Genomic DNA, 25,791 nt, shown 5'->3' with positions numbered 1-25,791 from the left:
AAATTCATTGACGCCAACGTCCAAAAAAAAAAATTCTCTCCAATCTAACCTCTACAGTGTCATTAACATAATAACAAAAAAATACCTGAATTTCAAATTTATTTATTTTCAAATTCAAATTTCAAAACCAATATTTTTGAAAAAATTAAAAACCGGTCTGTTGTTCCATATATGAATAATCACAAAATATTATAGCTTGAAACTTAGTATAGTTAATAGTTCGCAATAAATTACATACGAGGCAAAAATAAATGATTGCGGGATGTCGCGGCTAACGACAAGTTTTTATTTAAAAGTAAATTGTGTCTTTTATCGTGAGACTTTGAAGTTATTATAATCTAATTTGGTTTTAAACTATAAAATGTTTGTTTTGTCATTTTTTTCCTAGTAAATTGGGAAAATCAAATCCTAGTGTGTGTTCTGAAGCGTTTGTGGTGATAGAACACTTTTGTAAAGTAACAAGATGTTTCTGTACTTATCCTGTACTCATTATCGTGGTCACCAAAAGGAGAATTTAATAAGTTTTAACCGAAAGGTATCGATATTTACTCTTTGACGGCCTGAGACTCAATAATCGAAATATATCTGTTATATGTCAAGCCTTTGCGTGGCGAATACGACAGGTCATACTGTAAAATACTATAAGTAGATCTATGTGAAAAATGTTCGTAAGGTCATCAGGTGATCGACAAAACGCGTATGAAAATGTAAAATTTCTAATTGTTTGTCATATTTAAAAAAAAAATTGTTAAAATAAATTAAATTTCCACTTTTATTATTCACATCTGCTTAGATTATTTATTTTGAGTATTTGAGATACAATATGTGATTGTTCAAAAAGTGGTAGTGTGCTAATTGCAATAAATAATAAATTCTATTCTCGTATGTTACCCTTACCTCCCTGTTCCGTAGAACATTTATTTGTTATTGTCAAAATTAATTTCGTTTACTATATTTTAGGTAATACTTATTTTCCTCCTCGCCCACCTATAACGTTATACAATAAAAATTCGATATTATTAATGATCTATTAATTTCCTATCCCTACGTTAAAAATAAAATTTTAGTAGGTGATTATAATACGCCAAACTTAAAATGGCAATTCACTTCTCCTTCCTGTTCACCTAACTATTTAAATTTAAATCAATTGTCAGTAGACTTTCTATCTAAAATTTCATTTTTAAGTTTATCCAAATTCAATACTGTTTTAAATAAAAATAATACCATTCTTGATCTAGTTCTTTCTAATATTGATAATATTACAGTTTCTAAATTTACGACTCCTCTTGTTCCTTGTGATGTTCACCATCCATCTTTACTTATAATTATTCCTATTAATACTTATAAGCCAATTTATTATAATTTATTTACTTATGATTTTTTCTCGTGAAATTACTCTGATATCATTAAATGCTTAGGCTTAATAAGTTGGGTTGAAATATTTTCAAATCTTAATGTAAATGAAGTTATAAATTTATTTTATTCTATTATTTATGAAATTATTGATGTATTTGTTCCAAAAAAAAATAATAACTCGTCAAAAATATCCTATATGGTTTGGTTTTGAACTAAACAATTTAATATTTAAAAATAAAATAGCTCATAAAATCTTTAAAAACTGGTGCCATTAACAATTATAATAAATTCTCAAATTTACGTGTCCAGTATAAAGCTCTCTCTAAATTAAATTACCAAAATTATTTAAAAAATATCCAGGAAGATTTTAAACATCAACCATCCAAATTTTGGAAATTTATTAATGAAAAATGCAAAAAAACATTTCTACCTGACTGTATGTATTTAAATAATTCTAAATTTAACTCTCCAAATTCTATTGTTGAAGCCTTTGTTCAACATTTTGCTATTGTTTTTGAACATTATGATAACTCAAAATATACTGATCTAAGTGCAGTTTCTCCGAATAACTCATTGCTAGCACCTTTATTTTCATTTAAAATCACCTTAATCGAAGTTTTTAATGCTTTAAATAACCTTAGTTTAAAGTGTGGTCCTGGACCTGATTTAATTATAAGACAGTCTTATCAACAATGTAAATTTGTTCTCTCTTCTCCTCTACTTTATATTTTTAATTTATCTTTATCTAGTGGTATTTTTCCTGATAGATGGAAAACAAGTATTATCCTTCCTATTCCTAAGACATCATATGACTTATCAAATATTTCTAATTACAGGCCTATTTCTTTACTTTCAACTGCACCTAAAACATTCGAATCTATTGTGTCGGATATGATAACTCCTGAACTTGACAGAATTATTGTTGACGATCAACATGGTTTTAGACCGTCCAAAACAACTACTACTAATTTACTCACCCTTCAACATTCCATAATTGATGCTTTTTCTGTTGGTTTACGTATGGACGTTATTTATACGGATTTCGCTAAAGCTTTATATAAAGTTAATCACACTATTCTTTTACATAAATTAAAATATATTGGCGTATGTGGTCCTCTTCTTCAATGGATTGAGTCTTACATTTCACAGCGTACTCAAATTGTTGTTTATAAAGAATTTCAGTCAAAACCAATATTAGTTACTTCGGGTATTCTTCAAGATTCTCATCTAGCCCCAATTCTATTTCTATTATATATTAATGATATTACCTTTAAAACTACAGTGTAATAAAAAATATAATACATGTATATTTAAAATAATTCTCACTAGAAAACTTTTGTCTTTTATCCAATATTTAAATTATTAATAAATTGAATGTACATCATTGAATACATACATAAATTAATTACCTTAAACCTTATTGCATTTGCAATAACTGAAGTAACATTAGACACATGCCAAATATTAACATACATATTTATATTGTCAAATATGATTTAGAGATTATATTAAGAAGACACTCGCATCGCGAAGCCAACCAGTGAATGTATTGGTTGGGCACTGCAAATATAGATACTTTCGAAGGGGATCTTAAATGTTAAGGTTATTAGAAACCATGTCCGGGTCAACTATTCCATAGGAACGGTGTATAAAAGGTAGTCCCGTACAGACCAATATTCAGATGTGTTTTAGTCCGATTTTAGTAAACACTCACGCCAGTATAATTGTCAATTTAATTAAATACTTATAATTAGAATATTTCAATAAATACAGTTTAACTTAGTTTGAGTATCTCTACTGAAATTATCATAACAAACATCCATATATGAACTGTAGAATTGACTGCACGCAATGAATTAAAATTAACCAAATTCATTCAAATTTAATAACTTACTGAAAGACCAGAGAAACTAACCACACATAGTAAAGCAAGTTAGGTTTCATTTTACAATATGTATATGATAATACTAGTAATGAGGAAAACATTTTTAGCTGAAGAACAACATCATTAAGATTTTAATGACTAGTAAATATTATGAATTTTAATTAAGAAATTGCAGTAGAAACTTAAGTTAAATTAGGCCTACCTTGTAAAACTATCTACTTCTGAAATACTGAAGAAATATTACTTAAAATTAAAAAAAAACATGTGTATAATAGTCAACTTGATTTAACAATAACTATTTGTACATATTACAAGGTAAAAAAAAACAATAATAAAATTAGTTTACAATATATAAAAACAATAAGATTGTAATATTTTATAATATATTAGGATATGGCCGGATTTGTCGTTGAACATAACCATCATTACGGTGACCAGTTCTCCTCAAAAACATCAATAAGTCACCGTTTTGATTTAGCTGCTGTACGCATTCTCTTATCATTATAGATGTATTTTCCCTCTCTTTTTTGCATATTTAATTTCTAATCTAGTACAGTACATAAAATTTAAAGAAATGAACCATAATTGAAACACAAAAAATATGTATAAAAAAAAAAAAAATCAAATTATTACTTTAAAGCCATCTTTGCACTATTGAAATTCTATAAAGATCTGATTCTCAACAACAATCAACAATCAGCTTTTCTGTTGAAAAAAATTAAAATATTAGTATATTTTAGGGTTAACAATTATAAAACATTTTATTATCATGCAAGTATGACTAACATACAATTAATTAAGCATACATATTAGACATACAATTAAGATTTATAACAATACATTCATAAACAATGAGTAATAGTATTTGAAGTAATAATTATTAAAACTACTCAACACCAGATTAAGCATGTCAAGGCAATAGCGCAGTTAAAGCAAATAGAGAAAATATTGGATAATAAAAATAAATTATATGTAATATTATATCTAAAATAAAATATCTAAAATACATATTAGTTTATCTGGCAGATATTATCATAATAAAATGTTATTCACCTTTGTATAATGAAACCAACAACATACTAATTGACTATTTGGAAATATTTCCTTGATAGCATTCATAAGAGCAGCTCGTTCATAATCAGTGACAAAACTGATTCTATTATAACGAAGAGGTAAAATATTGCGTATTACTGTTAATAGTGAAGAGTAAGTTTCTTGTGTTTCACTCCTCAAAAGGGCATAGTCCATTGGAAATTCCTAAATGAAAAATAAAACGTATTAAATCATATCTTAACTGTATATTAACAGTATTATAACCAGAAGGTATTGCTTACAACATCTTTGTAGAGTACTTGAAATGTAAGGAAAGATTGTAAGGCCCCTGGCACTTGAGGAACAGTTTTATATGTGGGATCTACTCGAACCAGCTCTACTGAAGTTAACTCTTCGCGATATCTATAGATCTCATCAATGTTGGCAGAAACAACTGCTACACTAATATCATTCACAATTAGTTCTTGTTGAAAAAATGTTAAGGGTATAATTTGAAATGTGGATGATTTGCGGTATTTTTGGTCTCCGCAACCTTTTCATCTTTTTCAACCTTTCTGAGGACTGGATGTACGTATACTTTGTAGCTGCTTCTTAGTGTTTACCAAAATTACAGTTCAATTACAAATTACAATTTAAAGAACACTGTTAGTCAATTGTTAGCAAATAAATATATTAATGATAAAATAATGATTTTAATAGTATTATAAAACATAACAAAAATTAAATTAATCTAATCATAGAAAATTGTTCTAAATTTTTATTTTGTATAAAAACATGCTACAAGAAAAGATCATTAAAATTTAATATCTTTAAATCCTAACATATCTAGTAAAATAGAAGCGTATTAAAATAATTAGTTTCATTTGAGTTATAATTTTATAACTCTGACATTGCATACACATAACAATGATTATACAATAAAAGTAAACTTACCTAATTATTTCACTGTTATAAATGTGTTATGTGCACCACAGCATATTATAGTATATTATTATTATACTTATTATTATTATTATTATTATTATTATTATTGTTAAGTATGTATATGTTAATATATGGGGACAAATGCTGACTATGCGTTTGTCCATTTTATACATACATGCCTGACCACTCGTTATCGAGCAGTCAGTCGTGTAACAACCAAGCAATTGTAAAATCGTTCTTTCTGTATTATAATTTTCAGCGACTCAATAAAATAAATACTTTTAATAAAATTGTTGAATTGAGAACTTCCTCGTGGTGTTTTTTTTTCTAAAGTGCGAACTTAAAAAACGTTACTGTAGTGCCAACGGACTCTATCGAGTTTACCCGATCTGGCATACAACAACTGATGGCAGCGGTGCTCTTTCGAAACAACAACTCGAGGAATTCTACAGCATAACAAATTAAATCAATCTAGAGATAAATCGATGAAACCGACGATTATCCGGTAAGCGAACATAATATTTCTGGAAGAACATTGCGTTAAAATATATTATAAATTAAAATATTACGTTTTATACGTAATCTACTTATAACACACACAACACGTACACGTACGTAAAATATTACGACAAGTGGTGCAGCAACGAATTTTGTCACCATCAGCAAAATTCTTGGGCGTGGCATTCGGTCACAACGGGTACAACATGCGGAGGCGCTTAAAAAAAAAAAAACAACAACTGAGGAAAAATTCTTTTTTTTCTTCCTTCTCTCAGGGAGGACTACGTGCCCACTAACCAAGACCCTCTTGTATACATCGTAAGAGGCGCTAATACAGGCGCAGTCATCATCGTTGTCCACGACCGTGAAATATACCACGAGTATATAAACACTACATTATACGCGTCCGTTGTACAATATACACACCGCCGACGTCGTCAATAATACAATACACATTTCGGGGCGTAGAACGTCTAAGAAGTTACTTCAAGACATCGTGGGACTTCCTTTACAAACAGTGGTATCAAGGAGAAATCAGTCAACCATCGTCAACGAAAAACTTCAGCAGACATGTACGGACCAGCGATAACAGAAATAATATTAACAACATTACTAATCAGCAGCTTAATTCAGAAAGGATTAACGCAGTTCACAAATAACGTTATTCAACAACCTTCCGGTATCTACTTCCAATCTATTGGACAGATGTACTTGACAAATTCAAATTGGCGACTATTAACTTACGTGAATATCTCTAACTATAATGAGAAATACCTTCAAATCCACGAGATCGTACAACAGATTGAACAATCCTGTCAATTAGGAAAAGACCTGGAAATAGAAGCTAGCGATAATCCGTGTATTCATTACAACCAGCAATCGATGAACTTCTTAAACGAAATCAACAATAACAGAAATAATGTCATTAGAATCATTGAACAGCCAAGCACAAATGTACTGCGCTTCAGAAGAAGTCTTATAAACTTGATAGGACGCACAGCTAATGTGTTATTTGGTACATGTGATGACCAAGACGCTGAATATTTTTGTAAGAAGATCCGAGAACTCGAAAGTGCAAAAGCACAACTTCTACAGGTAGCAGAGACACAAATTAACATTGTTCAGTCGATAGTAACTAATGTAAACGACTCTCTTATTCAAATAGAAAAAATAGAGGGATCATTAAAAGAAAAATACAATCATCTACTGCACGAAGTCCAAGTACAGAAAGCCGCAATCGGGATGGTAGAATTTAAAACTGCTTTAACACAAAAGATTTCTTTATTGAATCTTATTCTAACCCAATATGCTTACGAAACAGAGACACTGGAAAATATTGTAAATACTGCTTTACAAGAATTTGTACACTCCAATATCATTAACATCAATAGCATAGTACAACAACTAAGAGAAATAAAGTCAAACCTACCCTTAGGATTAAAATTACCTCCTAATATTGATAAAATCGGATTGTCTGATCTGATGCGGTTGGTTGATATTAGCGTAGTTTATGTACAAAATGTATTAATCTTTACTTTGGAAGTACCATTAATTAATAATTATGACTTTATATTGTATAAGATATTACCATTACCTGTTAAAATAAAAAATGATTTATATGCTATTATAGAATCCACATCAGATTATTTAGGATTAGGAAAATCTAGATTATATTATATACAAATGACATTGCCCGAATTAACAAATTGTAAAAGAAGCGTAGAATTGTTTATTTGTCCACATGAACAACAAATTCATCAATTAGATGACACTTGTGAAATGAGGATTTTTCGAAATCCACGTTCATTACCAAATTCATGTATTATTAGATATGTTAAGTCAAACGTAAATATATGGCATAGATTAGAAAAAACAAATTCTTGGGTATATGTAACTAATGGGGAAAACGTTTTGGTAAAATGTGAAAATATAAGTACACCCACCAATCACTGTAAATATAAATGGTACGGGTGTATTTACTTTAGAAAATTATTGTGAAGCAAACACTGATGACAATAATATTTTAATGCCTAAAAGGTTAATTGTTTCCAAAACAAATGCAGATTTTGTACCTCAATTAAATTTTACTATAAATTTTCAATCACATATCAACCTAGCAGATAAAATTTCAAATGAATCACTTTTTGTAAAAGAAAATAGAATAAGAGATAACTTAATAAAATTAAACGAGAATGCAAAATCAATAAAGGAACTACACAGTAAATTGCAGGAAACACATAATGATGATGCAGAAAAACAGCAAAGATTTTTTTATAACACAATTTCATTAATAACAATCATCAGTGTAGTAGTGTATATTAGATTTAAGAATATTTGTCATAATGTTGAAAAAAATATGATACAAAAGATATACGAAGATGTAAACACACCTAACCTAACTGTGAAAGTCCATTGCCTAGGATAGTTCAACTTTTCAATAGACAATGAACTTTCATTTAGTGCTGGGGGTGTTATGTGCAACACAGCATATTATAGTATATTATTATTATACTTATTATTATTATTATTATTATTAGTATTATTATTGTTAAGTATGTATATGTTAATATGTGGGGACAAATGCTGACTATGCGTTTGTCCATTTTATACATACATGCCTGACCACTCGTTATCGAGCAGTCAGTCGTGTAACAACCAAGCAATTGTAAAATCGTTCTTTCTGAATTATAATTTTCAGCGACTCAATAAAATAAATACTTTTAATAAAATTGTTGAATTGAGAACTTCCTCGTGGTGTTTTTTTTCTAAAGTGCGAACTTAAAAAACGTTACTGTAGTGCCAACGGACTCTATCGAGTTTACCCGATTTGGCATACAACAAATGCTTAGAACTGACGATGTTGTAATTGTATGATCAAGATCTCTTTCACTGATTGCATCCCTCAAGAATGGTACATATAAGTCAAAACTAAGTAATTATTATTATTAGATTATTATTAAATATAATCGCTGAAATTTTTTTCATGAAATAATCGCAGGTGATAGTGTTAAACAATAACCAATGTGATAATGATTTATAATTTTAAAATGTAATCAGTAAACCGTTAAATACATAATATACATAAACACAGTATAGCCTAATTCTTTGGCGTTAAATTCTTGGCAGTAAAAATTTTGATTCCGAACAGTTGGTGTTTCATGATAAAATGTTTTTTTATCATTTTTATCTCTTATCAATGAGGTGAACTGACCCAAGCCCTTTTTTTGGTTGATGCTCTTATCATATTACTATATTATCTATATTATGTGTATTATGTACTAGAGATGGGACTTATTGTTCATTAAGGTCAACTAGTTCAGTCGTTCATCGTTCACTAAATTGAACTAGTTCATCGTTCATATATTTGAAGATTCGTTCGTATGAATACGTTCTCCGTATCAAAGAATTGTTCATGAACGAACTAGTACAATAATTATTACTCTGTATCGATGAATCGTTCATGAACGATTAAGATATTAGCTTGTACAAAGTGAACGGTGAACGAGTCGTTCATCAAAAGTGAACTAGTACGAAACCGGTTACTTGGGTGAATAGTTCAATTGAACTAGTTTGTTCATGAACATCATATCTCTATTATGTACAATAAATAATTGTTATTGTTGTGTGATATAACCACAAATTATATGAATAATAAATAATATTATAGACATTATAATATATTATTATAAAATGATGTATATAATATATATCTGTATTATACAATGGTGGTGGCACTAGTGATGAACCAGTCCCTTGATTTGTTGTAAGTGGATACAAGTTACACTAACATTTTGTATCTAATTAATTCTCATGACAAAAATAACAAGATTTAGATAGGTACTTTGAAATTTACTCGTTTTATGTTTATTTCTTCATGAAAATACTGATATCTACCACTAAATATTAGTTTGTATGAGGTGTTCACGAAAAAAAGTGTACAATGTAAAAACACATTTCAATTACTATTTGGGATTGAACGTCAATGTTCTGAAAAATATGTACTAATAATTCAAATGCTTGGATAAATAATACTTTTTCTAAATATATTTAATGCATTTACCTGATTTTATAAGTAAATCAAATTTTGATATTAAATAATAAATCAAATGATCAAATTAATATTATAATTCTATTTTTATGAAAGAGTTAGCTAATATTTATTTTTGTTACATTTATGGCAACAGTTTTCGCTATTATGTTTTGTTATTTTATTCATATTACACAATAGAGTTAATAATTATACAAAATAGAACTAAACGGTAACAACAATAATAATTATTTTTTTGTACATAATACAGTAATATAGATGATATAGTAAAATGATAAGAGCATCAACCGAAATTGAATTGATAATAATGTGCATGGATCAGGGTGGTTTTGATCCGTTCGTTAGAAAAGGGGTCGTTATCACAGATTGTTTTATATATCTGTGTCTGTAACTTATTACGACACCACAACATTTTTATCATTATGCAGTCATTATCATTTGTTGTTATCAAACAAATATCTGTTATTTAAAATAAGCACGGCAATTCGTATTTTGATTTTTGATGGTTGAAATCCAGTTAACTCGACATTTAACTTTATACAATGTAGGTCGTAAGTGCAATGAAATATATTGTAGTACACAATGCCATTGATGCTATTAAGATAAGACCAAATAATTTATGACTTGAAATAATATGTAGTATTCCAAAACTGTTAAATATAATAGGTAATTTATTACAGTACAGTACTGTTATACTTCCATAGTTCTATGAAAAATATCCAAATATAAGAACATAAACAATGAATTGTTAGAAAACTGGTATTTATATTTTCCTAGTAAATTGACAAGAAAAAATCTTTCTTCAAATCACTTTAGTACATAGTATAGTTTACTTTTATGAATAAGGAAACCTATTTAACCATTGCCTTATATTCATCACGAGTGGCAGTGACTCTTTTAATGATTTAAAATCAATATTAATTAATGCAGTGAACTGTTATGCAAAAATAATTGGGGAGGCGGATAATTCTGAGCTTTTTTTTTAAACAAATTAATATATTAGGTTATGAATTTGTAAAAAGCAAAACAACAAAATATTATGGTAATTATTATTTGTACTTGAAATTACAAACAAGTCTAGTATTGTAAAAAATACTTTTAAAAAGTATTTGAGTAAATGCTCAAATATATTTTTTTTTCATGTAATTTTAACAATATTTTATTAATATTTGACATATTATAGTTTAGTAGGTTTCTTATTATTTAATTTATTTATTAAATAAATATTCATTGCATTTTAAAAACATAACCGTAATACAAACTAATTTATTTGTTTATTTAATTTATACGGGTTTTACGCCGCCGGCCAATGGCGCACACAGGATTCTTTTTTCGGAGTGGAGGCCAAGGTAAAAATATAACACATTTTACAATTAACAAAATTATGCAAATCCTTAATAAATTTTGACTTAAATAATAGCATTAATAATTGAATAGATTATTCTATAATCAATGATATGAGGTATTCAATACTTGCTCTTTAATTCAATAGTATTCAATACTAGAACGTTTACGTTGTTGACCTTGTAATTAATTTAAAGTGTTTGTATTACGATTGCGTACGTTTTACATTCCTAAATTTAGTGCAATGTTGCCATTGTTTGGAGCCGTAAACATTTGTAATGTAACTTACAGGGATTCAAAACGTTATATAAAACGTTATAATTTATAACGTTATAACGGAAAAAAAAATTAAAATAAATAAAGGAAAAACGAAAAATGTCGAATAACTTTATAAATAATATATTATTAATCATAATTAATGATTAAATATAAACAATAAATGTGTTAGTAACGTAAAAAAATTGCAAATAAAGTTATGTGGAAAAAAATCTGTCCTTTTTTACTTTGAATCCAACATAATTTTTTTTTTAAAATATATAGTTATGAACAATTCAAAGTTGGCTGTGTTGATAATAATTTATATTTTCCGAATTATTTTATGAAGGTTTATTTATAAATATTGAATTTCTTACTTGATAAGAAAATAGATACCTATTCAACTAATTGTCCATTAATGTTCGATTTAATTGATGAAAAATGCAGGTGTGTTATTTGGAGTATTATTTAATGTAAGTAATTTCATGTTGCTAGACAGTTGAAGATATTTTGTCGTGAATTGAGATAACCCTTTAATTCCATAATAATTATATTTATATATATATATATATATATATATATAAAAATTTAATTCCATATTTATTTTTAAATTACTAGCTGGACAAGGCAATGCATTGCTATTGCTAGGTTTGTGTGATTATGAGAACAGTGTATTACCAGGTTGGCAATCTACTTGCGGTAGATTGTGGACTTCGTGTGTACACAGGGTCCCCACAAGGGGGTACTGATGGACCTTGAGTACAGGAGCCCGGCTATTTTAAGGGCCTGTGAGCCCGTTGAAATTTATTTGTTATTTTTTTGAAATTTTAGTAGGAAGACTTATTTTACATTAAATAATATTATAAAATAACATTATACATAGGTATATATATATATTTAGTTATTTTGATAGTTCATAATGCGGATTAACCAATGATTACTTATAAATGAATGGATTGACTTTGACAATCAATTTTGACGATATCATTACTGAGTTCACTGAGCTCAGAGCTCGCAAAATACAATTTTTACTTAAAAAAAATATAATAAATATAAATTAAAATATACTTGTTTTTTTCTTTTTTAATTTAAATAATATTGTAATAACAAAATATAATAGACATTATTAATGTTGAAATGCTTATGAATCTTGAATTTCAATTGGTATAATTAAAAAAACAAATTATTATTTCTTAAATTGTTATATATATACGAGTACCTATAAATAGTAAATTGTATTTTTGGAAGTTTTATAAAGGGCCCGGACAAACATTTCGTACAGAGGCTCGAAATTATATGTGGGGGCCCTGCGTGTACATTTTTTCCGTGGTTTTTTTCGTTTATAATTTACTATAGTAACCGTTTATTAACATATTTTATTTTTTATTACCTGTAAGTAAAAAAAAAAACATTATTATTAAAACATTTAAAACCAATAGCAACCATTTATAAACAAAAATAATAATAATTTCAATATCCCTGTTTGAGAACATCGCCGCGTTGAATCTTTTATTTACCTTTTTTCGCGTCAAAATGTAGCTTAAACCTTCCCCTAGGTCTAATCTGCTACTGTAACGAATTTTATCGCAATCGGATAAACGGTTTAGGAATGCATAATGGACATACAAACTTCTTTTGTCTTTTATATATAATATAGATAACGTTTAACAAAAAAAGAAAAATTAAAATAACGTTTAAAAATGTAATAACGTTAAACAGAAAAAATCAAATAATGTTTCAACGTAATACATATAACGTTAAACATTAAAACTGTATAACGTTTCAAAGTGCAATAACGTTAAACGTTAAAATTGTATAATGTTTAAATACCAAAAAACGGAAAAACGATATTTTTTTTTAGAATTTAAGCTCTGGTAACTTATTTTATAAAATTATTGCTAATAATTTTGATACATTTTTATAAACATTACTGACTATTAATGTTCCTGTAAAAATACTTTATTTTAGTACACGATAAATTGTTATTATATAAGCCATTGGTAAAGTTTATTTGAGTAAATAGTAAATAGTAAATAGTGCGATATTTATTAATATTTTTTTGAAATATTCTGAGGATGGAGAATTCATTAAAAATCATAACATTGGAACGTGGAAAATAATTAGCAGTAGTTTATTTACATAAATATAGTTTCATAAAAAAAATGCAAGGACAAGTTGTTAAAATGGTTATGTTCTAATAAAAATTGTTATACTAGCATTTTAACTGATACCGAAAAATCCCGAGTAGCACAGCTCTTTAGTGAGCACATTAGTATTGTTAGTATCGTTCGCAAAATTGAGCATCAAGTATTCATAGAAAATTGTAAATGAGAGCCAGAAATTTAATTCCTATTCGACTAAATAAAATTATTCGGAAAGAAATACTTACAAATTTAAATACAGATATTGTTCGTATATCCTTATAGTGATATTTTTTTCCGTCTGAAAAGCCATGTGACATAGTGAAAAAACTTTCTTACATATCCAAAATCATTTGATGTAGTGTTACCTTGCACTCATTTTTGTACGTAATCGTAATATTCTTAAAAGCCAGGTAAAAAAATTGTACGCAATCGTACAAGTGTAAAGAATCGTAATACTAAAATGGACAAACGTCCTATATCACCATTTGAAGGGAAGGAAAACAATATTGTGGTATTACGTATTTACGCATTGAATACTTCACTAGAAGTACCGATAGGTTGTGTACACGGGGATAAAAAAAAATAAGTTCAACTACAATTCTACCTAATTAAAATTTAGTTGAATGTGGCATAGCTATACTTATAACTGAAAATACTATTGGCTTATGGTTAATATTTAACTATAATTTATAGTTCATTACTTAATTTATTACTTATTACATACACTTTTATTAAACCTATACTATATTTAACTAAAAAAAAATAATCGTTTTTACTAAACATTTCAGTTAAATAAATATTTTACACAAATAACAAAATCTGTATAGTAGTATTATTTTAGATGTATCAAATAATATGTACATGTCATAGTACACTTAAATTATAAAGCATACATTTATGGTACATTCAGTGTCATGCATTCCCATGATTTTACTATTGTATTTTTATGGGTCCGAGGCTCAATTATGATCGGGCGAACATTGAGAGGCAGGCAACGTAGCACAGCATAGTTTTCAATATTCTATTATTTTAACCTAGAGCAAGGACTTTTATGCATTTCGTGTATCAAAAAATTAAAATTACGTGGTTAAATATGCCTTTAAAAAATTAAAACACTACAACTTATAGCTCTAAAAATTATATTTTTTCTTTAAAAATTAAATTTAAATAATTTTATTACCAACCCACACTGTTCACTAGCTTAGTTGTTGACTTTGCCGATGACAAAACTTTACTAGCTAACAATCACGACTCAGTTGTTACTTCCTCAACATCCAAGATCACCTTCTCATCCTTGAAAAATGGTACAAGGAATGGGGCGTCAAAATAAACGAGATCTAGTCTATATATTGCACGTTCATTCTTAGGAAGGGAAAATTTCCATCAATTATTTTCAACGAACAAACAATATCAACTGCGCAACACATTCGTTAATTAGGCATCATTATCGACTAACGCCTTACATGGACACCAAACCTACGCAACAAACTCCTAACCCTAAATTATCATTTTCGCCTTCTTCGCCCTCTTTTAACTTTTAATCATATCAAATTGTTAACCAAAATATTAATATACAAACTATTTCATAGTTTGTAACTATGAACCAACCATACTAACTAATAACTAACTAATATGGACGTACGGCGTACAACTATGGGTTTCTGCAAAGATCTTGAGCACAAACCGTATACAGCGATTTCAATCTAAAACCCTCTGTGATATAACCAAAGCACCCTATTTTGTCTCAAACCAGTCCTTACACAACGATCTTGTCATTTCCTATATTCAAGATGTAGCAAAGTAGCAAAACCTGTTATAAACGATTTAACTAAAACCTCCAAGACCACTCGAGACCTTTAATAAAGACTCTTGCATCAGCAAACATTCCTGGTAATCCCGAAAAAAAATTAAAAATTTGGTGGAGTAGGGACCTACTCACCTAAAATGAAATATCTAAATATCGTAAAAATATTTTAATAATTATGTTGTAATGATAACAAACATACTGTCAAAGTGCCTTCAATGGAAGGTTTCTTTATTTTGGAGTTTTCGTCTGTGAACATATTTTAACACTTATGATTATTGTTCTAAAATGTAACAGATTGTTTAAATATTTAAAAAAAATAAAAATAAAAAAAATCATTTTATTATTATTCTCTATAAGTTATAACTAGATTTATTTTATTATATCAAATTGATTTGAGTCTTTTTTTAATGTTGGATCCCATTAACAACTAGATCGCGATATAAGGCAGAGTGTATTTAATAAAAAAACTCTGCTGTCGGAAAATTTTAGCTCGATGTATAACCATGCAATGTATAACCGGGGTTCGGGATCATGCCGGAATATCTGGCAATGGAGAAGTGGTCGCAGGGACGGCGCGAGTGGGTGAGCAATAGGGGCAGTTGCCCAGGGCCCCGTGCCTTAAATTATAATTAAGGCCTCGCGGTTATGATTTAACTGAACTTAAAATATTTTATTAATATAAATTATAAGACCCAACATTAATTTTGCCCAGGGCCTTGCAAACTCTAGCACCGTCACTGAGTGATCGGATGTTCGAAAATTATGTGTTCGAATACCGTATGTTGAAACACTAAATGTATGAAAATCATTTGTACAAAAATATAGGTGAATCATTTTAAAGCATATTTATACATTTTTAAGCATAAAATGCATGCAATTCTATGCATGTTAAGAAAATTAAGTTCCGTGTCTTAGTTATAGCTAACCTACGATTTATATTTCTAATAATAACTTTCTTCTAAATAATTTTAATGTGGCACCCTTTTATGAATAAATTTACCCCCTCCCCCCTACCACCATATCTATACCAGAAGAAATTAAGAAAATAAATAGGTATATGTTTCCAATTTTCAAATATACTATAAACAATAAACATAAAAGAAATACAATTTTAGTACTTATTTTTTTATATTAATTTATTTAAAACCAAAAAATGTTAGAAGTATAACTTTTCTAAAAATTAAAATATTTGAAAACGTAAATATATATATATAATATTATTTAATAAGAAAATATATCTGCCTGGTCAACTCGTTAACTAGTCGTTGTAAACTACGATTGGCTTAAAACACAACCAAAGACCATTTTTCGGAGAAAAAAGACCTGCCATTGCTTTTACTTGTAGAGGAATTTCGGTTTTTTCGCAAGGCATTACTTCGAACTTTTGTAGGATTATTGATAAGACCAGTTTCATTTCCAACTCGGCTAATCGTTTTCCTAAAACACATAAACAAGTCACATACAAATAATCGATTAGACAATTGTGTGTGAAGTTAGCCTTTTGATTTTATTAATTTAACGTGTTAAACGTGTACACATTATAGTGTCGGAAGTCCATTCGCATTTCTTACAGTCAATACATTTGAATACCAGTGAAAATCGCTAGCTAGTTTTGTGGCAAAACTTAAACGTGTTATATAGAGTCGTTGCAAAATGTATACTATAATAAGGGTAAAAAATTGTAATGTTCAATCGAATGTTTTGGATTGCTGCAAAGAATCAATGGAACTTTTCCTGATGAAGGGAATAAACACAAATCAAAAAAGTATATACAATTAGGGCGAAAAACATATATCTGAGTAAAAAAAAGAAAATTAAATTTATGAATCAAAGACTGCAGGCAGTGGTGGATCTACGAGAGGGGGGGAAAACTTCCACCCAAAATCAGGAAAAATATATATTAAAAATCAATAATTTTATGAATTAAGAAAAAGATTTTTTTTTTTTAAAAAGTATGAGGGAAAGTATATAATTTTAATTTTATACAAGAAATTAGTAGTCTTAGATTTAAATTAATGTATTAGATAATTTACTATTATCTTAATTAATTATCAATCACTGACTGCAATTTTAAAAAAAATATCTCAAGGGAAAACATTTTTCAAAACCTGTTGAGGAGTATCAAAATTGTTTAAATTTTAAAAACGTATACCTAAACACAACCGAGGCCCATCGCCAAACGGCAGATAAGTGCCGTTGGGTCGTTTAGATTTTTCTTCCTCGGAGAATCTCTCTGGATCGAACTTGAAGGGATCGGGATAATATTTCGGATCGTGGTGAATGCTGTATGTTGGTATAATAATCTTTTGTCCTTTTCTGATGACCAATGATGAACCGGGTACTTTATAATCTTCCGTCACTTCTCTGAACAACGATAATGTGATCGAGTACAAACGGGAAACCTCTGAAACGCAATTATTGTTGCAATAATTTGTTATTTTAATCAAAACGAGTGTTACAGTCCAACGTATATGAATACCACAGATAATTATATTATAAATTATTCATAGATTAATTATATTATAATTATATGACGTGTTAAATATAATTTATCTATACCTTAAAATATATATTAAATCTGAGACGCAGAATCAAGGCGGAGGACGATAAAGGAGTATGGATCACATTAACGGTCATGAATACATTATATTTGTATATTTTTTATTACGTAATACAAATCAGTTATATATACATAGATATCGTTTAAAAAAAAAAACAAGAAAACACCAACGTCCTAACCAATACTATCTATCTATCTATTATATATATATACATATAAAAGACAATATCGACGACATTGAATTCTGCAAGAAAATCAAACCTCTAAATGACTTCGAAGAATGTAACTCTAAAAGCTCTTAATCTGGTTTAAAATTGATGACATATTCAATATATGCGTAGAGATATAAATCGTGGATAAATTTTTCCGAGTAGTGATTCGCCACCTCTATCATATCAGACCAATCGCATACATTAAAGAAGAGCTTCATATTCTTGGTTTTACCACTAGTTAAAATATAAATTGACTCCAAAACAAAATTAAAATTTCGTTTTACCTATTTTTTGTGTACTTGAAACCTTCATCATCAAATCAACACATTTACAAAGTTGATTCAATATGCTATACCAAAATTAAAATCAAAACGCCACATCCAAAAATAAACCCAGTTTAATGTTAAATGTTTAAGATGTCAAAATTACGGCCATATCAAAAGTTATCATCATACGGCCAGATGTGTAAAATGTGATAGTACCCACCTCTCAAACGGATGCCAAAAGATGTAAATTTCTCAGCAATATGCGCTCTTTGCAATGGAGCTCACCCAGCATTTTAAAAAAAAACCCCAAATTTAAAAGTATCCAAAAAGGATGAATACTAACCAAACCTGAAAATTTAACTGTAACTTAAGACACCATAAAAGTGTGGTTGGGTTAATCTTATAAAAAAAAAAAAAAAAACATAAATTTGATTAGAGTAATGTTAAAGGTCGAAGAGTCCAGTGGCATATCCATTGGGGAGTTGGGGGGTTGGGAATCAGAACCCTCCCCATGAAATTAAGATGGTAAATTAACTTTTACATGAAACACGGTTTTTTCTTTAATATTTTTTTATTTTAGAATTTTGACTTGGAAATCATATTAAAGTTTGTATAAACACTATAAACGTATTATACTCACGCTACACACGCACACACACACACAACTCATAATAATATGATCATATTTAGATACTTTAATACTATTTTGATAATTTTTTTTTACCTGAATCAAAAAAACTAATGTCAACCAGACTTAAAAATACCGAAATCAATACGAATAGTAGTCAAAATGATAGTGATAAGATTAAATGGGCGAGTCTGTTTCCGACCAAAACCGTACCCTTCCCTTTTTGGCCAATTCACTTTTCGACCAAACGTACCCTTCCCTTTTCGGACGATTCACTTTTCGAGCAAATTTAAAATAGGCCGATTCCCTTTTCGACCAAAATAAAAATTATACAATAAATTTAAAATAATAAAATAATGATGTACAATGTTTGATTATGATGAAAACTACTATAATATATTTATGACGATTCAGGGTTTCACTCGCGTAGCGAGGTTTTAGGTTCATATACAGAGTATAATCCTATTTGCAACAGTATCAAGGTTTGTACAAAAACTAGGTTAGACTTAGATTATTAATCCCTTTGGGGCTAAACTCCATCCCCCCAAAAAGTGCCATCCAGTGACACAAGATTTTGTGAGTGGAGCCGGCAGTCGTAACGAGCGAGGTCCTAACATTTTTAAAATTAAAGTTCCGATTTTTCAAAAAAAAAAAAATGCAAACAATTTTCATTACGATAAGAGATCAAAACTGGATATAAAATACCATTATTTTAAATTTATTATACAAATTTTTGTTGTGGTCGAAAAGGGTACGTTTTTGGTCGAAAACGGCCATGCCCGATTACATATATATTAATTAGCTGAACCCCTGAATTTAACAATTTTTGCGATAGTTTAGGGGAGCATAATATTGTAAAATTGAAAATATACTAATGAAATGCTTTAGTATTATCAATTATCTTCCCTATTTTACGTATATTACGTTTTTACTTCTGTTATTGTAATATACTATATTGTTTATTTTGATTCTATTTACTTTTATGGAAAATAAATATTATCGATATTTGATTATTTTCTGATAACTGAGAGGAGGATAAAAATTAAGACATTAATTTTTCCAAAAAACTTTAGTGAGTATAATATAGAAAAAAAACACTGAGATATAATAACTATTAATAAATGGTATGTCACCCACATACATATACGAGTATGCATACTCGTTATGCTGTGTATTATATATTATTGCAGTATTAATTACCATCCAAAACCATATTCTTGTAATGAAGATCGGTAATACAGTTAACGTAATACGATAACGTAATCGAATGCAAACGGGAAACCTCTGAAACGCAATTATAGTTGCAATAACTTGTTATTTTAATAATCAAAACGAAATCTTATAAATGGTTTTTCATTAAATGTGTATATATTAGAGTTAATATATATAATACGTCATTTTATTAAATAACTAGTTATTCTATAAAAACCCACATTGGCATGTACATACACGTAACGCTATAATTGTAGACTTTTGTAGAATTAATTACCTTCCAAAACCATATTCAGGTAATGAAGATCAGTAAAACAGTTGTAGCTTAACTGTCCACCATTTTTCTTAATAACCTTGATAATCTCTTCGCGTACTTTATCCTGAACGTCCTTATTCAGTGCTAATTCATACAGCAAAAAGCATATTGTGACGGACACTGTTTCGGATCCGGCCACAAACAGTAGGATTGCGTTCGAGATAATATCCATTTCGGTGAACTTAGCTGCAAAACGTGTAATCAAAATGGTTTAAAATATTTCAATTATTGAAAAATCGATTATTTTTTATATTTTTGTAAATCGAATCTTTAAAGTTTCATGGTAGTATAAAATTAAAATATGGAGGGAAAAATTACTACAGACGAATCAAAATCGTAAAGGCTTTTATATCAAAACAACCACATGTATTATATTTGTATGAATTGCATGTGATTTGTTTCCCGATTTTAAAGTATATACATTGAATTATAAAGGAGCGGTATTTTATGTTCATAGTTTTTGTAAAAACTTCTGAGAACCAACAAAATGTCAAATGTTTAGTAATCGTCCTTTATTATATGCTCGAAATTGCACTGCGTAACCATTTGCATCATGCATAATGCTAACAATAACATTTATCCCTGTGAAAATTGACCCTTTAACCACGAAATAATTTTGGAAAGAACATAGTGCTTAGAAGGTACCATATTATACGTTCGTTTGTCCGTCTATACCTTTTTCGGTCGAATCACTGACGTCAAGCACCAACTCTTTCCTGGCTTGCATCAGGGTCTGCGCCACGTCGTTTCCGACCACGTTGTTCTCGTGCCTGTACCTGATAAGGTCGGTGAACACCGCACGGTAGAATTGCGTCGTGTCCTCCGGAAACTGTTTCAGCTTAAAGAACTTCACCAGCTTTGGGCACAGCATGATCAGCATCTGGCTGAGCTGTTGCTGGAGGCTTAACTCGGACAGCTTGTCGCTGTACTTGCGGAACTCCGAGGTGTCGTCCAGCTGCAGGCCGAACGCGCACGTGGCTATGACGTTGGTAGAGAACTCGGCAGATAGCTTCTTCAACTCGATCCCTTCGCCACCGGACGCGGACATCTGCTGGTCGATGGTCACGGTCAACCGGTTCACGCACTCGACGATCCGGTCATGCGCGTCCTTCAGCCGGCCCGTCGTGAACCCCGGGCTGAGCTTCTGGCGCATGTTCTTCCACCGGTGGCCGTTCAGGAAGAACAGGCTGCTGGCTAGCACGTTGATCTCCGGGTCGGTGTCCAACCCGTGGTCGGTGAAGTGCCCGAAGTCGCGGACGGTGATTCTGCTGATCAGTTCAGGGTCGCGGACCATTAGAAATGGCGTGGTCATCTGGTACAGGCCGCACACCTTCTCGCCGGCGAACCGCTTGTACACACGGTCGAAGAAGTCCACCGGGTATTCGAGCCCCGTAAACATGCGGAACGTATTACCGAACAGCGGCATCGGCCGATCGTGCGGCACGTTCGCTGTCCGCCACCGGTCGTGGCCAGACGTTGAGAAGCGGTACAAGAGCACGAAGACGGTTAGCGCGGCCACCACTGTCCAACCGAGCACCGGGTCCAACGACCAGCTGGACGCGACAATGGCCGACCTATCACTCGCGACGTCCATCGTTGAAATACGTGCAGCGGTAACGCAAGCGCGGCACTGATAGAAATGTGCAAGTACTGTTGAGCGACAGGACGAGAACAATAATATATGGGAAAAAGCTTATTCGATGGGTGATCGCGGTGGTGCTGAACGGTACATCTGAAGAGTGGTCGGTTCGTTTTATAGACGATCAACGTGTGCGGCGAGTTTAAAACGATTTTTACTTATCCGAAACTATGTTTGCGCTACGAGTCGGAGTAACGCGTGGATGGATCGTATTAGCGATACCTGTGACATGCCGCGAATGACGCGCGAACACACATTACTCCTTAGATAAATATTGTCTTAATTTGTTACGATAATAATCATATTACTTACATTGCGAAAGATTGCTTTGCTGACCTTGTGATCGGTTTGAAGTGATGGAAAATAATATTGTACTGTAATATTGTTTACGCGACAACGGATCGACCACTTAACGAAAAGTTCCGTGCGTGTATACGGGGATAAGAAAAAAAAAATTAGTTCAGCTACATTTGTACGTACTTCGGCTGTAAATTATAATTGCGAGTGGCATACGATTACACATACTTTTAATTGATAGTACTTTTGGCCTATGAGTAACGTTAACTATATTTTATAATTGAACCAACCATACGCTTTTATACATTCGCCTATATAAACCTATAGTATATTTAACTAAAAAAAAAATATTCGCTTTAACTAAATATGTCGGTTGAATTATTTTACACAAATAGCAAAATGTATATACAGTAAATTCTCGATCAACCGTCACTGTCAGGATCGGAACTACGACGGTTAACATAAATGTTGGTATAAAAATGTGTATTTTAAGTGTGTATTTTCAGAAAAAAATAATACACATATATACCAAATATTATTACATACCACGCTAAATTAAAAAACTAACAATTTTAAACAAAATAATCAGTTTTTTCTTTAGCTTTTTTGAAGCTCGATCTTTTTTAGCTACAATTTTTCATATTTTATGTAACCGTAAGACCAAGTTACCCGTCAGTCACTGATTAACTTTAATTAAAAATAATTCAATTTGGTCGTTCATGCCGCGTTTTTCACATAAGATGTTGGATATTAGAAAAAAATTATATACGTTTGATAGTTACCGCAACGAGTGTATACAGCTGACGGTTTATCGAATTTCTACTATAAAAGTATTATTTTAGATGTATTTAATATTATGTTCATGCCATTATGTAAAACGATTGTAAGTAAACTTAATTTATAAACCATGTATATTCTGTTTCCCCATGATTTTACTAATACATTTTTATGGGTCCGAGGTCATGCCGGAATAACAGTTAATGAAGTAGGTAGCTGACCTTCTGGCCACCTCCATCTTATAGAGTAAAAAACCCTTCACTCGATAAATTCTGCTTTCTGCCATTTTAAATTTACTCAAAATCAATTACAAATGAGCTTGGCAAAACTGAATTTTGTGGTGAATAGATCGAAAGTAGAGTTAACACTATATATTGCATCAGTGGTTCTCATATTTTTTTTTTTATTCATGAAGCCCTTATGTTCTAAAAAAAATTTGCTAAGGATCGAAAATCAAGAATTTGTATTCGAGACAACATTAATTATCAATATTTCATATATATAAAAAAAAAATACACAGTTCAAAATTAAATTTTTTTTTTAGAAGCTCGGATTCGGTCATTTGCTATGGAAACTGAGGTCATTTTACGTTGTTTTGATGAATTTACTTTATTGAATTTTGTAAAAATATCAGCTAAGTAATAAAATCGAAATAATCAAATTTTATCAGATGTCTGAGTTGTAAATTAGATGGGTGTTACTAAAACGTACCATTCATTTTGCAATTCAAGTAATCATATCAGTGAATTTCCTTGATAACTAAGAAATGTATTATATTAATATTTAAATTTGATTAGTTCAGATTTGTCCACGGAGCCACGGAGTAAAGTTTGAGAACCGCTATGTTAGAAGGTCAGTAATCTAGATAATAAGGACGCATGTTAGCTCTAGTAGATTTTACCATTACAAGTCTGGATAACTAAGTGATATTTTGAAACTTAGTTAAGTATTTTTTTTTTTTTGGAGGGTATCATCGCTGGATGACTTTCCTCATCTTGTGCTTCATGTGTTGTTTTTATTATGTATATAGTGTTATGTCAGTCATCTATTTTAATTATTGTGTCTTGTAATACAGATTGTAAATTTTCTATAATAAAAATAAAAAGTATTTTTTTTTTTTTTAAATAGACTAACGATTACATCTACATGTTAATTATATCAATTAAGTTTAAAATTAAGTAAATAAATATCTTTGGTTTATCTTCTCTTAAATTGTTAAGTTACATTATTATAATTTAATCATTTTTCTATTAAAGTTTTATTTAAATTTGCAATTATGCACTCCAATAAAAAAAAAATAGTGGAAGGGATCTTTATATACCTTCGAAAATTTTCCCTTGTGTGACAACATATTAATATAAAAGTTAATAAATTTAGAGCAACTGATCATTGTGGTTAATATTGAAAAACTTAGAAGGTAAACTGTAAAATGATAATATAGTAGTGAAATATGTGGATGTAGGCATTATATTGTAAGGATAAAAGATATATTAGTAGTACATATATATAAGTAATAATAAAGATAAAGTCAAAGATTAAATATACTTATATTATACTCATGGCTGATGAGAGGGGGTGATGGAGGGGGTGTAATACCCTTCTAACCACGAATAATTTATTTATACAGTCGGCAATCATTAATAAATTAAGTAATATTTGTATTGTAGAATTTTGTTTTAAAAAGTAATTGACAAATTTGTATGTTTATAACCCTCTCCCCCATCAATATTTGTTTGCGCTGGCCCTGATTATTATACTATGCTAATAATATTTACTCTGAAAAATAATTGAACAGTTTCTCAAAATTGAAAAACTTTTAAAGTAGTTGGTCTATTTGTTAATTATTTATACTTACTTAATACATTTTTTTTACTTTACATAGTTTATAGGTAGGTAATTTATTATTATTTGTAATTAGTATTGAGTGAAAAATCATTTAACTTGCATTAATAAAAATATAAGTGTGGTTTTAAAACTTTTCTACTTTTTTTTATTTTTTTTTATTTAAATAAGGCTTCAACTCCTGAGGTTATTAGCCTGTAAGTCTACTTTTATAAGTACTTATTAAGCACTTGTTAAATAATCAAACATTGATAATAAATCAATGATATTATTGTTTAAAATAATGAACAATATTATCTATTTTCTACTTACAGTGTTATCAGCTATTTGGGTCATGTGATAATTTTACATTTATACTCATTATTGATAATTTTTATATCGATTTTAATTATCTTAAAAAATATTTTAATTTGTATTTTATGATAACTTGAATATTTCTTTTTTGAACAAACAAAATACAAGTTGGACAGCGCTTTTATAGGCATTTAATCGACATATAACTTGAAACATATTTAATATGTTTAAACATTTCTTGAAACATGTTATGAAATATTTGAAATTCATCAAATATTTTTGTATAATAATGGAATTTCTTTTTCTTTTTTTCAATAAGTTTATTTTTATGTATATTTGTCATATTAAGGTTAAATAAATTTCGTAAATATAAAAAATAATACCAATAAAAGAAAAAAATTCAGAGTTTCACGTTTTTGAGAAATATTTTATTA

General features: G+C 29.5%; 3 protein-coding genes across 4 annotated transcripts; 1 reads left to right on the top strand and 2 right to left on the bottom strand.

The window, feature by feature from the left end:
* Positions 1-3,764: 3,764 nt before the first annotated feature.
* LOC112680404 lies at positions 3,765-5,754 on the bottom strand. The gene is made up of 5 exons (XM_025550490.1): positions 5,715-5,754; positions 4,576-4,826; positions 4,295-4,498; positions 3,875-3,946; positions 3,765-3,788 (listed from the first exon to the last, which is right to left on the bottom strand). The coding sequence occupies exons 1-4, from the start codon at positions 5,752-5,754 to the stop codon at positions 3,938-3,940; spliced, it is 504 nt and encodes a 167-aa protein (XP_025406275.1). The 3' UTR covers positions 3,765-3,788; positions 3,875-3,937.
* Positions 5,392-7,727, top strand: LOC112680355. The gene has a single exon (XM_025550425.1). It carries the CDS (start codon positions 6,287-6,289, stop codon positions 7,712-7,714), a length of 1,428 nt encoding a protein of 475 aa, XP_025406210.1. The 5' UTR covers positions 5,392-6,286; the 3' UTR covers positions 7,715-7,727.
* An 8,803-nt stretch (positions 7,728-16,530) lies between these two features.
* Positions 16,531-22,590, bottom strand: LOC112680364 (probable cytochrome P450 6a13). 2 transcript variants are annotated; one of them, XM_025550442.1, is made up of 5 exons: positions 22,460-22,590; positions 21,184-22,369; positions 20,470-20,694; positions 17,467-17,718; positions 16,531-16,751 (listed from the first exon to the last, which is right to left on the bottom strand). In XM_025550442.1, exons 2-5 carry the CDS (start codon positions 22,100-22,102, stop codon positions 16,573-16,575), a joined length of 1,575 nt encoding a protein of 524 aa, XP_025406227.1. In that variant the 5' UTR covers positions 22,103-22,369; positions 22,460-22,590; the 3' UTR covers positions 16,531-16,572. The 2 variants fall into 2 exon arrangements, with proteins under 2 accessions (XP_025406227.1, XP_025406226.1); XM_025550441.1 differs by lacking the exon at positions 22,460-22,590 and having other exon boundaries at positions 21,184-22,422.
* Positions 22,591-25,791: the final 3,201 nt, after the last annotated feature.

Source organism: Sipha flava, unplaced genomic scaffold, assembly GCF_003268045.1.
Source record: "Sipha flava isolate LNK unplaced genomic scaffold, YSA_version1 176_pilon_pilon, whole genome shotgun sequence".
NCBI classification, from domain to species: Eukaryota; Metazoa; Arthropoda; class Insecta; order Hemiptera; family Aphididae; genus Sipha; species Sipha flava.
Note: the sequence above shows the minus strand (reverse complement) of the source record. Positions and strands in the feature narration are given on the sequence as shown.

Bases quoted from the DNA above. Each gene is read 5' to 3' on its own strand.
- LOC112680404 (XM_025550490.1), bottom strand. From the start codon at position 5,754: ATGTTCTTCCAGAAATATTATGTTCGCTTACCGGATAATC. The intron at 4,827-5,714 runs GTCGGTTTCATC...AAAGATGAAAAG, and splicing joins TGTTCGCTTACCGGATAATC to GTTGCGGAGACCAAAAATAC. The intron at 4,499-4,575 runs GTAAGCAATACC...TTTTTCATTTAG, and splicing joins AAGTACTCTACAAAGATGTT to GAATTTCCAATGGACTATGC.
- LOC112680355 (XM_025550425.1), top strand. From the start codon at position 6,287: ATGTACGGACCAGCGATAACAGAAATAATATTAACAACATTACTAATC.
- LOC112680364 (XM_025550442.1), bottom strand. From the start codon at position 22,102: ATGGACGTCGCGAGTGATAGGTCGGCCATTGTCGCGTCCAGCTGGTCG. The intron at 20,695-21,183 runs GTATAGACGGAC...CACGTTTTGCAG, and splicing joins CAGTGATTCGACCGAAAAAG to CTAAGTTCACCGAAATGGAT. The intron at 16,752-17,466 runs GTATACGTTTTT...TATGTGTTTTAG, and splicing joins TGGGCCTCGGTTGTGTTTAG to GAAAACGATTAGCCGAGTTG.